General features: G+C 43.5%; 1 protein-coding gene across 5 annotated transcripts in view; it reads left to right on the top strand.

Annotated features, from left to right (window-relative positions):
- taok2b (TAO kinase 2b) overlaps positions 1 to 13,693 on the top strand; it is a 64,521-nt gene that overhangs the window by 15,690 nt on the left and 35,138 nt on the right. For 3 of the 5 annotated variants that reach the window (XM_035745077.2, XM_035745045.2, XM_035745052.2), the window contains exons 2-10: positions 918 to 1,068; positions 3,373 to 3,513; positions 4,135 to 4,206; positions 4,327 to 4,428; positions 4,878 to 4,923; positions 5,207 to 5,303; positions 5,800 to 5,913; positions 8,194 to 8,285; positions 13,339 to 13,432. In XM_035745077.2, the coding sequence (XP_035600970.1) occupies positions 1,066 to 1,068; positions 3,373 to 3,513; positions 4,135 to 4,206; positions 4,327 to 4,428; positions 4,878 to 4,923; positions 5,207 to 5,303; positions 5,800 to 5,913; positions 8,194 to 8,285; positions 13,339 to 13,432 (761 nt within the window). In that variant the 5' untranslated portion in view covers positions 918 to 1,065. The remainder of the gene's footprint in view (positions 1 to 917; positions 1,069 to 3,372; positions 3,514 to 4,134; positions 4,207 to 4,326; positions 4,429 to 4,877; positions 4,924 to 5,206; positions 5,304 to 5,799; positions 5,914 to 8,193; positions 8,286 to 13,338; positions 13,433 to 13,693) is intronic. The other 2 variants (XM_035745061.2, XM_035745069.2) reach the window with 1 other exon arrangement.

Genomic DNA, 13,693 nt, shown 5'->3' on the forward strand with positions numbered 1-13,693 from the left:
GATAAGTCTAAGAGCTTTCCACACCTGGATTGTGCAACATTTGCCATTTCTAAGATTTTCAAAATACTTCAAGCTCTGTAATATTGGTTGTATGTCATTGTTAGTGTTGGGTTCTAATTTTAAAGTAAAGACCGTAAAGACAACACTAGATAGCAATTTTCAGGCCTTGCCATTGATTTTCAAGTCAAAACTGTCATTTTGCCACTTGGGAACAGTTACTGTCCTCTTGGTAAGCAACTCCAGTGTATATTTGGGCTTGTTGTAAGATTATTGTCCTGCTGAAGGGGGAATTCATCTTCCATTGTCTGGTGGAAAGCAGACTGAACTCAGTTTTCCTCTAGGATTTTGCCTGTGCTTAGGTCCATACCATTTAAAAAAACATTTTTTTATCCTGAACTCCCCATTCCTTAACGATTACAAGCATACCCACAACATGATGCAGCCACCAAAATGCTTGAGAATGTGGACAGTGGTGTGTTGGATTTGCCCAGAACATTACACTTTGTATTTTGGACTTAAAGTTAATTGCTTTGCCAGTTTATTATGCGACTTGTTAATAAGCAAATGTTTACTCCTGAATTTATTTAGGCTATCCATAACCAACGTTTTGAATATTTAATGACTGAAGACATTTTAGCTTCTGTTTTTAATACAATTTAAAAACAACTTTTACAACTTTGACATTGTGGGGTATTGTGTATAGTCCAGTGACACAATCTCAATGTAATATTTTTATTCCGGCTCTTAACACAACAACATTTGGAAAAAGTCAATGGGTGTTAATAGTTCCTTAAGGCACTGTGTGGTCTTGTATCTAAAATGTTTCTTGTTTATAAATCTCCAACATCAAATTGTGTCCTCATGACATGCAGGTGTGGCTAATATCAAATTCCTCTTGTATTCATGTTTGCCCACAGATTTGTCTTTGGTGGGGTGCAGGCATGCACCCAAATTAGCAACTGGGATGCCATTGCCAACACCAACATGAACATTTTCGATTGAAAACAATTGAAGGATTTTGGCGTTGGGCAACAGAGCTAGGAAGGGGCAACCCCATCCTTCATAATGGTAGGGGAAACACTGTATTAACCAAAATGCATTTCACCAAAACACATGCTCCTGAAATGATTTAGATGTGTGTAGTATTATTATTCATTGTAGCACACAAGTTAATATTTTGTATTTCCTTCATCCTATACCTGTTGTGGTTGAATGCAAGAAATGGACTGTGGCTGACCTGGGTTCAATTTCACATTGGTCTATTATCCTATTTGTTTTCTTCTTTCAAATACTCTGAGCATTTTATTTGATTGGGCCTGTCTGCCTGGAGTGACAGAAATGGGTTGGTTAGTTTTTTCACTTTTGGGACTGTTGTGGAAACTCTTACACAGGGAAACTCGGAAGTCAATCTTAAATGAATCATTGTTTGCCAGTTCACTGGAGAGGTTCCAACAAACTAAATGCACCATAGTGAATGTCTGTCAGAAGCACTAACGGGGCAGTCCCATTTTGTTTTCTCTTATATACTGAAGACAAGTCATATTTGCATGATTTAGCTTATTCATTCATCGTTAACATTTGCTTCATTCATGTGACCAACCAATACTGGGTCATGCGTGTGACAGACCAATACCTCACGAGGCTTCTTTAAGCTGACACCTTGAAACTGAGATCTCAAAACAAGGGTCTGGGTGTACTGCCAAATTGAAAATACTGATAGTGAGGGTTTGTTCAGTCAGTCACTTGCATGAACACAAACTGTTATTAGAAAAACATAACATTTTTCATCACATGACTATTGCGTAGACTGGTTGTTTAGCAACAACCGACACGTGGGGCATAACAGCCAGATTTAGATGGTTGATGTAAACTATATTTAGTCCAAATGTTTATTGAAAACAAATAGGTTGTTGAATTGTTGGTAAGCATGCAAATTTGAACCATATTCGCATCGACAAGAAAGCAGTCAAAACATCTCAGAACAAGACTAGCTGAAACAAAACACCTATGATTCCCCACATCGCAGCTTCTTGTCATTGCAATCTGACTGTTCAGACTCATAACAAAGCACAGTTTCTTGCCACATTGATGCGAGTGGATAATTTGTAATGTTGTCAAGCCAACCCATCTATTGGTTCCACAGGGATTGACAAAGGTCTGAAAGGCACTCGCCCAACGAGCAAGTCCAGTCTTTTTTTGGTTGCCTGAAGATTAAGATTGGGGTGGCAGGAAGCCTATTGGATAAGAGCACTGGGCCAGTAACCAAAAGGTCACTGGTTCGAATCCCTGAAACAAGGTGAAAAATGCCCTTGAGCTATGCACATAACCCTAATTGATCCTGTAAGTCACTTTGGATAGGAGTGTCTGCTAAATGACTGAGGTAAAAAAATATATATATATTTTTTTTTACTGATTCTCCAGAACTTTTGTAATATTTTCAGCCAGTAGATAAGTGGTGCTAAAACTGGTCTCCTTTATTTGTGTACCTCGTCATCCAATTGGTATATCTTACGTATTTGTTGTGCTTAAGATTAGGGTTGTGAACGTTTAAACTTTTAAACTAAATTGAATCCTTAACTTTAAGAAAAGATTCTACCCAAAAACTATTTTTTTTGCTCCACAACATTACCCTTAACAAGGGGCCTCCTGAGTAGCGCATCGGTCTAAGGCACTGCATCGCATTGGTGTAGCTGGCTACTGGGTAAAGCAATCATTGTGTCAAGAAGCCGTGCAGCTTGACGGTTTGTGTTTCGGAGGACTCACATCTCTCGACCTTTGCCTCGTGTCCGTACGGGTGTTGCAGCGATGGGACAAGACTGTAACTACCAATTTGGAATTCACGAAATTGGGGATAAAAAGGGGTAAAAATACATTACCAAACAAATCAGCGCAGCATGCAACAATTTCTACAATTTTACTGTTACGAGTTTATATAAGGAAATCAGTCAATTTAAATAAATGAATTAGGCCCAAATGTATGGATTTTACGTAACTGGGAATACAGATATGAATCTGGGGGGGGGGGGTCCATGTAAATGGTCTGGTTGCCCGTTTTTGTACAATTTTTCAGCATTCTTATTGCTGGTGGAAGGTTAAGGAGCCATTTGTAAATGGTCTAGCAGAGAGACTGTGCCAATGCCCGAAGTCACAGAAAGCAAGGCACAAAACAGAGAACTTGGCAAACAAGTCATTAGTGGTAGGCGTGGAGGCCGCCATCTTAATGCACGTCCGATATTCAAAGGCTTTGAGGAACATTTTAATTTCTCTTTTGGAATTTAAATGGAATTCATCGCAATCCTGACATGTGGCTACATTTCAATGCAGACAAACTTAAGCTCAAAGCCTCATACTGGTGTGTGTGTGTTCGTTCAGGCGCTGGCCATGCCGTCCAGTGTGCGGGCCGGGAGCCTGAAGGACCCAGAGGTAGCTGAGCTCTTCTACAGAGATGACCCTGAGAAGCTGTTCACCGACTTGCGGGAGATCGGCCACGGCAGCTTCGGAGCGGTCTACTTTGTAAGAAAGGGGGCATCTGTGGACTTGGCTTAAGTGGGCAAATGGGTGCATCTCACTCACTAGTTTACTGTTTATTTTGTGTCCCTTTTTGGGAGATGATTTCTTAGAATGGATGAGCTGTAGTATAGAAATATTTGTCACCTTGGTACTGCATACATTTTTACTAAACACTCCTAAATAATACCCAGTACAGTATTTGGTACACAGTAAAAACTTGAAGTAGGGGAATTCGGGCATAACTTCAGTGATGGATGCATGAGAACTGGGAAGAGAAATGGAATGGGTATTGAAAGGGTGTTGATAAGATGAAGGGTGAAATGACAGGGAGGCAGCCACTAGGCTAGGTAAAGACAAGTGAAGGATGAAAGGTGGGTAGTTATGGGTAAAAAGGTAGCACAGGGTAAGCGATTGGTTAAATAGATGGTGTTAGTGACTAGTGAAGGATGGTGTTAGTGACTAGTGAAGGATGGCGGGAGAAAGGAGTGTGAAAGAGGTGAAGCTGTAGTATATCAATTTGTCTGCGCCTGCACTTGATGATATTTGTGTGGCCAGTGTCCACTGTTAGCATGATTAGAAATGTATTTATTTTAACCCTTCCTTACCCCCTATTCCTTACATTAGGCACATGACATCCGCACCAATGAAGTGGTGGCCATTAAGAAAATGTCCTACGGTGGCAAGCAGTCCAATGAGGTAGGAACACAGATTGAGTAATGGTAAAATGTACCTTGTTATAAAAACATTTGCCATCTGTTGCAATGGTGTAGGCCAAGTTTTTAATGTTTTCAAGCTCCCCCTTTCTCTCTTCTGAAGAAATGGCAGGATATCATCAAAGAAGTGAAGTTTCTCCAGAAACTGCACCACCCCAACACTGTGGAGTACAGAGGTTGCTACCTGAGAGAGCACACAGCATGGGTAAGTGAAGCACTTCTTTAACCTAAACATGGTACCCTATTCCCTCTACAGAGTACTACTTTTGGGTCCCATGGGGCTCTGGTCAAAAGTAGTGCACTATATAGGGAATAGGGTGCCATTTGGTATTGACACATGAACGAAGGGTCACTGACAAAATTAACTTTCACTCATTGGTTATTGATGTTTTCAGTCAGCCCCTATTCACTCCCTATCCCTTCCCCTTGGCCCTAACCCTTCAGTGTTGGCAGATCTGAAGGGTCTGGATCGGTAAAAGCGGTGTAGTGGAGGAGCTTCCATCATATTTCATCCACCTTACAAATATGCAAACATTGAAGTGGCCAATGGGAAGGTGTAGGGAATACATTTTGACCAGCTCTCCATCACGTCCCCGTCCCCCCCTTCTTGCTCCATATGTTAACCTCCTCTCTCTCTCTCCTTCATTCTCTTAGCTGGTAATGGAGTATTGTTTGGGTTCAGCCTCTGACCTACTGGAAGGTGAGTAGAAAACAACTAGATGGTTTAAGTTCACGTTCAAACAAGTACTTCATGTGATGTACACTGGGGTGGTGGAAGTAAACCAGGGTTGTGTTCATTAGGCACGTAATGTTAGAAAACTAACTGAAACTGGGAGGGACAACCTGGATTTGTGGTCAAATAAGAGACGCTTATTTTCGTTCTGTTGCAAAAGGTTTTTGTTGTGTGTGCCCTAATGAACACGACCAAGCCGTCAAAGAATTGAGTTTTTAACTGTTAATTTCGTCTCCCTCTGTGTGCGTAGTCCACAAGAAGCCCCTCCAGGAACAGGAGATAGCAGCCATCACCCACGGTGCATTGCAGGGCCTGGTGTATCTTCATTCTCACAACATGATTCACAGGTGAGAGAACCTCTCTCCTCCCCCACACGATGGGACGGGAAGGGAAAAAAGAGCGAATGAAAGAAATGTAATCCAAACATAAGCTCTCATTGTTGAATGGGAGGTGTGTCATGGATGTTTTAACCCTCTTTTTTAAAACTTTATCTATCCCTTTCTGTCTTGGTCTCTCTCTGTCTGCATGTCTCTTTCTCTCTCTCATTCTATTTCTCATGCTCTCTTTCCCTCGCTTCTTCATTTCCCGTCTTTTTTCTCTCTCTCTATCCCACTTCTCTTTCTCTCTCTCTCCTCTCCTTCCAATTAAAAAGGCTTTATTGGCATAGAAAGTATTACCACATACATTGCCAAAGAGAACCTATAATATTGACTTTGTAAATAAATATATATATATTTATTTACTGACTTAATATTATTGAGTCAATGATGTCAATTAATAATAAGAAACCGAATACTCAATGAATAATAATGGTGTCTCCCCCCCCCCACACTTTCTCTCCAGGGATGTGAAGGCTGGTAACATCTTGCTGACCGAGCCTGGCCAGGTGAAACTGGGTGATTTTGGCTCAGCCTCCATCATTGCCCCGGCCAACTCGTTCGTGGGAACGCCCTACTGGTGAGACTCTGGTCTCCTCTGTTGTTTCTATGGTCATTATTGTAAGATTGTCATCAATAAATTTGGCAATGGCGATATGATCCACAAGTAGGACAAAATACCAAGGATGTGTCCCAGATGGCGCCATATATACTGCCACTACAACAGAGGCCCTTGTCAGAAGTAGTGCACTATATAGGGAATAGAGCACCGGTCGGCGGGGTGGGCCGACCGGTGCCCTATTGATGACAGCTTTACACACTCTTGGCATTCTCTCAACCAGCTTCACCTGTAATGCTTTTCCAACAGTCTTGAAGGAGTTCCCACATATGCTTTACACTTGTTGGCTGCTTTTCCTTCACTCTGCGTTCCAACTCGTCCCAAACCATCTCAATTGAGTTGAAGTTGTGTGATTGTGGAGGCCAGGTCATCTGATGCAGCACTCCATCGCTCTCTTTCTTGGTCAAATAGTCCTTACACGGCCTGGAGGTCATTGCTCTTTTGAAAAACAAATAATAGTCCCACTAAGCGCAAACCAGATTAGGTATTTTATTAGGTTTGCTGTTTTATTTGAGCAATATGAGATGAAAATAACTTCCATGCAATAAGGGCTTTGTATAATACTGTACGCTTTCTTGAATTTGTTCTGGATTCGGGGACTGTGAAAAGACCCCTGGTGGCATGTCTAGGGGGATAAGTGTGTGCCAAAGTTGTTGGGATGGTGTATCACTGCAGAATGCTGTGGAAGCCATACTGGTTAAGTGTGCCTTGAGTTCTAAATAAATCACTGACAGTGTCACCAGCAAAGCACCATCACACCTCCTCCATGCTTCACGGTGGGGACCACAGGCGGCGATCACCCGTTCACCTACTCTGCGTCTCACAAAGATACGGCGGTTGGAACCAAAGATCAAACATTTGGACTCATCAGACCAAAGGACTGATTTTCACCGGTCTAATGTTCATTACTCGTGTTTCTTGGCCCAAGCAAGTCTCTTCTCATTGGTGTCCTTTTGTAGTGGTTGCTTTACAATAATTTGACCATGAAGGCCTGATTCATGCCGTCTCTCCTCTGAACAGTTGATGTTGAGATGTCTGTTACTAGAACTCTGAAGCGTTTATTTGAGCTGCAATTTCTGAGGCTGGTAACTCCTAACTTACCCTCCGCAGCAGAGGTAACTCTGGGTCTTCCTTTCCTGTGGCGGTCCTCATGAAAGCCAGTTTCATCATAGCCCTTGATGGTTTTTGCGACTGCACTTGAAGAAACATTCACAGTTCTTGAAATTTTCCACATTGACTGACCTTCATGTCTTAAAGTATTGATGGACAGTTGTTTCTCTTTGCTTATTTGAGCTGTTCTTGCCGTAATATGGACTTTTACCAAATAGGGCTTTCTTCTGTATACCACCCCTACCTTGTCACAACAGATTGGCTCAAACGCATTAAGGAAACAAATTAACTTTAACAAGGCACACCTGTTAATTGAAATGTGACTACCTCATGAAGCTGGTTGAGAGAATGTGCAAAGCTGTCATCAAGGCAAAGGGTGGCTACTTTTAAGAATCTTAAATATAAAATATATTTTGATTTTGTTCATTTTTGGTTACTACATGATTCCATATGTGTTATTTCATAGTTTTGATGTCTTCACTGTTAATCTACAATGTAGAAAATAGTAAAAACAAAAACCCTTGAATGAGTAGTTGTCAACTTTTGACTGGTACTGTATGTACTGTGTGTGTACTACATTTATTTAAAGGAACTCAGTCCGGCTTTCAACTTACTTTTGAGAGTTATAGTAGTAGAAAGCACTAGGTGTAATTTCGAAATTTAGTACTGCATCAGTTTTCTGCTTGTCATGTCAGTTATTACATACCTTAAGGAAAAAAAATGTCCAGATCAACTAGCCCATGTCAGCTTGTTTTTATAGCCCATAGATTTAGTTGTAATGTTTGAGTCACTCATATCACATGAACACACATTAGACATTAAATCTGTAGAATTGCAGGAAATAAGCTTTAAAGCAACAAAATGTTCTCTCCACCAACGAGAGGTGTGAACAGTTTGTCATGAACAGTGCTTGTACCCATAGAAATAGATGTGGCGAACAGGGGGGGTGCAGTATGTTCAATGCTGGAAGGGGGGATTGGGAACACCTGGTATAGGAGGTGTACACATTGAATTCTTTCCTATATATTGTACTACTTTCTACCAGTGCCCATTGTTGGGAATAAGTTGCCATTTGGTATACAGAAATAGTGGTGTCTCACACTGGCTTCGATGCATTTTACCTCCGTACAGGATGGCTCCTGAGGTGATCCTGGCCATGGACGAGGGCCAGTACGACGGCAAAGTGGATGTGTGGTCACTGGGCATTACCGCCATAGAGCTGGGTAAGCTAAGCACAGGCCATATAATACACATGTTCACAAGCTTTTAAGGTCTATGTACTGTATACCTATTCTGATATATTTTTGCGTACTATTAGTTTTCTTGCCAATACATTGTGCTTCATTGACCTTGCCTGGCACAATGGAACAAATTGCCTAGTCCCTGAAGTGACAAACTGAGCCTTTTGGCACTTTGGGCAAGCACAAACAAAACGCTTGATTTATTTTTGTAAAATACAGTCTCATAACTGTGTTTCCTGTGTGATCGGTCCAGAGGAGTTCCGATTTATGCGATAGCAAGGTGTGGGGTAAACAGAGGAAGAGTTGGATTTTTATGTTTCAATAATCTGCATTACTTGTATGTGTGTGTGTGTGTGTGTGTGTATGTGTATATATATATGATGTGGACACCCCTTCAATTTAGTAGATTAGGCTATTTGTCAAACAAGCACACAGCAATGCAATCTCCATAAATAAACATTTCTAGAAGAATGGCCGACTAGCTCAGTGACTTTCAACATGGACCCGTCATAGGATGACACCTTTCCGACAAGTCAGTTCGTCAAATTTGTACCCTGCTACAGCTGGCACTGGTAAACTGTAAGTGTTGTTATTCTGAAGTGGAAACGTCAAGGAGAAACAACTGCTCAGCTGCCTAGTGGTAGGCCACACAAGCTCACAGAAGGCGACCAGCGAGTGATGTAGCGCGTAAAAATCATCTATCTTCGGTTACAACACTCACTACTGAGTTCCAATCTGCCTCTGGAAGCAATGTCAGCACAAGAACTGTTCGTCTGGAGATTCATGAAATGGGATTCTGTGGCCGAGCAGCCACACACAAGCCTAAGATCACAATGTGCAATGTCAAGCGTCGGCTGGAGTGGTGTATAGATCACCGCCATTGGACTGGAGCAGTGGAAACTCGTTCTCTGGTGTGACGAATCATGCTTCACCATCTGGCAGTCGGACGGACGAATCTGGGTTTGGCGGATGCCAGGAGAACGCTACCTGCTCCAATGCATAGTGCCAACTGTAAAGTGTGGTTGAGGAGGAATGATGGTCTGGGACTGTTATTAATGGCTTGGGATTGGCCCCTTAGTTCAAATTTAAGGGAAATCTTAACACTACAGCATACAATGACATTCTAGACAATTCTGTGATTCCAGCTTTGTGGCAACAGTTTGGGGTAGGCCCTGTCCTGTTTCAGCATGACAATGCCTTCATGCAAAAGGTGGGGTCCATACAGAAATGGTTTGTTGAGATGGGTATGGAAGAACTTGACTGGCCTGCACAGAGCCCTGACCTGAACCCCATCAAACGCCTATGGGATGAATTTGAATGCCAACTGCGAGCCAGGTCCTAATTGCCCAACATCAGTGCCCGACCTCACTAATGCTGTCATGGCTGAAGGGAAGCAAGTCCCCGATGCAATATTCTTACATCTAGTGGAGGCTGTTATAGCAGCGAAGAGGGGACCAACTTCATATTAATGCCCATGATTTTTAGAATGAGATGTTCAATGAGCAGGTGTCTACATACTTTTGGTCATGTAGTGTATTTCATGTTCACAGAATGTCACAAGGCCGGTTCATGAAAGGGGAAACAAAATCCAAGCCCGGTTCATAGCACTTCACTTACAAACTAAAGATCATTTCAAACTAAAGATAATCACCAAATGAGTATCTCGTGGCTAAACTTGTCACTCTCAATGTCCTTTTATCCTTTTGTTCTAGATTCTTCTTTGTTCTTTCTCCCCCGCGGGTCTCCATTGTTTTCCTATTTTTCTCATGCGTAATTTCCCCCGTCCCTGCACCGGTAATAAGGGGTGTGATATTGGGGATTCCCAGAGTGGCCCCGCCCTTCTGAATATCCTTGGCCCCCAAGCCTCTGGATGGTTGAAACACTCCTCAGAATCAACACAGCAGGTTGAACACCAGCCGCGACTAGGGCGTCGTGGCAGGATAGCGTGTCTGTTTTTGTGATGGACCCCGGATCTATAGACGATAGAGAAATTAAACGGTTGCAACCATCTGGTTACCCTACAGTTCTATTTTTTTTTTTTTTTTTTTTTTTGTGAGATGCCTCGACTTCCCAACCCAGCATATCTTACCCCCACTGACAATTTTCTGTTGCACAGCATGGATTCTGTAAGGCCCTAAATTCACTCTTGCCTGGCTCCGTGTATATATGATGCAGGATGAGATCTGTATTCCCTGGGAGGGCTAAGAATATCTCTCAGCGTCGGTTCACTAGGGCCTGTAGGTCCTGCTCTTGCTTGTGGTACTCCTTCATAAGGTTGGTGTAGCTGTTCAGATTTTCTCCTACCTGTCTGCCAAACAGTAATTTACAGGTGATAATTTTACCGATACTTCATATGGACCTCTCCATTACTTTGAAAACCTATGTTCAGCTTTCAGAATTAAAAGGAGTACCGTATCTCCTACATTAACTTTGGGGCTGGAAAGTCCTGTTGTTGGCTGTCGGTTGCGCTTGCTGCTCCCCCTCCATGTGTTCCTTCACTATTGGCCACACTGCGGCCATCCGTTCTCGCACTGAGGTGGCATGTTCAGTCAGTTCTGTGGGCACTCAGCTGGGCTTCCCATGCCTCCTTGTTGAGGTCCAGGTTCCCTCGGCACGGCCTCCCATATAAGTTTGAATGGGGAGAAGCCCGTTGACGACTGGTGCACCTCCCTAAGAGCAAACAGAAAGTGAGTTAATAACATGTCCCAGTTCCTCCCGTCCCGTTTCAATGTTGTTTTTATTTAAGCGTTTGCATAAACCATCTGAGGATGATATACACTTGTGCGTATCTGTTTCACGGCACACAAATCTTTCGTTATGCGGTACATGAACAGGGTCCCCTGATTGGTCAAAATAGAGGAGAGTAGGCTGACTCGGAAAACATTTGAAACTCTTTAGCAAATCCTTCTAGTGGATAAATTACGCATGGGAATGGGTTTGGGGTAGAGTCTGGCATAATCGATTACCACCTGTATATATTTGTGCCCCTGGACTGATTTTGGAATATGACCAACCAGATCCATAGCTACCCACTCTGAGGGCATTTCAATGATGGAGGGGGATGAGCATTTCTTTTGTGCTCTGGTGCAGGCTTGGGGTGGTTCTGTTTAGTCTCTGGGTATGTGCCACTGGGTACATGGCACGTGTCCCCATAGATGCATGAGACTGACCTCTGTTCCTGACACACATCTCCCTCCTGTACTAAGTGTGACAGAACAAGGGTAATCCTACTACCTGAGTCGAGCACCCCTTCTGCGTCTTGTCCTTGGATTTCCACAGGCTGGGGCTCCCTCTGCGGTCTAACACTGTGGGTATAGATTACATGGATGCACTCCATTTTACCGGAGGCATGGATTCATCATTAAGGGGACACTGCCATTGTTCCTGCCTTTCTAGGGAGTCTTTCCTTGCCACCGTGCTCTTGCTTCTACATGTGCATTGCTTGCTGTTTGTGGTTTTAGGCTGGGTTTCTGTATATCACTTTGACACGGGCTGATGTAAAAAAACATATATTTTTTTAAAACTCTTCAAATCAATTTGATTGATTGAAGTATAGCTGAGCTCCCTACCTCGGAAACACTCTCTGACTGACCTTAGTTGGATACCTCCTTGGTGTTTGTTCAGCGAATGTTCCACGGGGCTCTCTCGCCTCTGGTTCAGGTCTGCCCTGGGGCCTTTCCGGCGGCCTCTTCAGACTGGGCATTGGTACCGGAGCGGACCATCTCTGCTCCAGACGTGCGCACCAGCTCCGTGGTGGCTTGGCAAGTCTCTATTAGCTGAACCAGCTGATCTGCTGTCTGGGGGTTGCCTTGCCATACCACTCCGGTGGGAGCTTTCCATTACCAGTTTTTAGATGACTGCTCCAGATCCTTTTTTGTTGTTGGTTCAAGTCAACCTTGGTCAGCTGTATTAGTTGGTGCATTTAGGCTCTCTCTGATGCATTGCTATCGACGGTCCACACGTGGAAGCGTTTGGTGTGTGCTCGTGGATTCGGACAGTAACGAGAAGATTTCAGCCTTTAATTTATTGTAGTCCTCTGCTTCTGCGGGACCCAGGTCGAAATACGCAGCCTGCGCACGCCCAGACTGAGAGGGAGCCAGCATCCCTGCCCACCGCTGCGGGGCCCGTCCTCTTACTGCTGACCTCTCGAATGAAAGCAGATAGACCTCATTGTCATCCTGGTCTTGTCGCCTAGGTATTTGGGTCCCCACTCCAGGCTTACTGTTCTTCCCTGCCTGAGCCAAACTGGCCATTTCAGTTCTCAAGAGGTCTATGCCTTTCTTTTGCGCAATTGCGCAAGAAGCCAACTGTTTTAACAATGCAACATCCATTCTTAATATACCAAAGTAACTCTGTCACCACTTCTAGTGCCCGTGGTTTCCATCACTGATCAGTTCAGAGGGGTTCTGATCTATGTGGTAGCGAGGAGTGGTGTAAACGGAAGAGTTGCAAAAATCTAAATTATATATTTAATGTTCACAGAATGGCACTCAGCCGGTTCAACAAAATCCAAGCCTGGTTCAGAGCACTTCACTTACAAACCAAAGATCATTTACATTAATCACTCAAGTTCTTCCTCTTTTTTTTAAGCCGTTCTTTACCTTTGTCTCTCAATGGGGAGGCAGGGTAGCCTAGTGAACAGGCAGTTAACCCACTGTTCCTAGGCCATCATTGAAAATAAGAATTTGTTCTTAACTGACTTGCCTAGTTAAAGGTTAAAAAAAATGTCCTCTGTCCTTTTATCTTCTCTTCAATTCTATATTTTTCCTTATTTCTTTGTCCCCCTCCGTGTCTCCATTGTTCTTCCCTATTTCTTGTGTGTATTTGCCACTGTCCCTTCACATGCTCCAGTAATAAGGGGTTTGTTCAGGGGGAATCCTGTGATGTCGGCGGGGATTCCCAGAGTGGCCCCCCCCCCTCTGACTCCCCTTGGCCCTCATGCCTCGATGGTTCACACCTGTATTTTTACAAATCTGGCCTTGAGTGTGTTTGATGCTGTATGTCTCCTGAACTTTGTCTCTGTCTCTCTATGCAGCGGAGAGGAAGCCGCCTCTGTTCAATATGAATGCTATGAGTGCCTTATACCACATTGCCCAGAACGAGAGTCCCGTTCTGCAGTCCAATCACTGGTGAGCCACTGACTGAGCACGGAGGTGGTTCTTGTGCCCTCTTTGTTTTAGTGTCAATATACTTTCTGTGTAGCCTGGTCCCAGATATGGTTGTGCTGTATAGCCTTCTATGACAATGACCTTAGGACTTACCACAAACAGATCTGGGACCAGGCTACTTTCTGAGAACAATATGAGCCATTGGTGTAGATCAGGGGTGACACTCCTGGTGTAGATAGATGAGTACCGTTTCATAGTGCGACTGTGACTAGTTTCTCGTTG

The sequence above is a fragment of the Oncorhynchus keta genome, chromosome 3, assembly GCF_023373465.1.
Source record: "Oncorhynchus keta strain PuntledgeMale-10-30-2019 chromosome 3, Oket_V2, whole genome shotgun sequence".
Taxonomy (NCBI): Eukaryota; Metazoa; Chordata; class Actinopteri; order Salmoniformes; family Salmonidae; genus Oncorhynchus; species Oncorhynchus keta.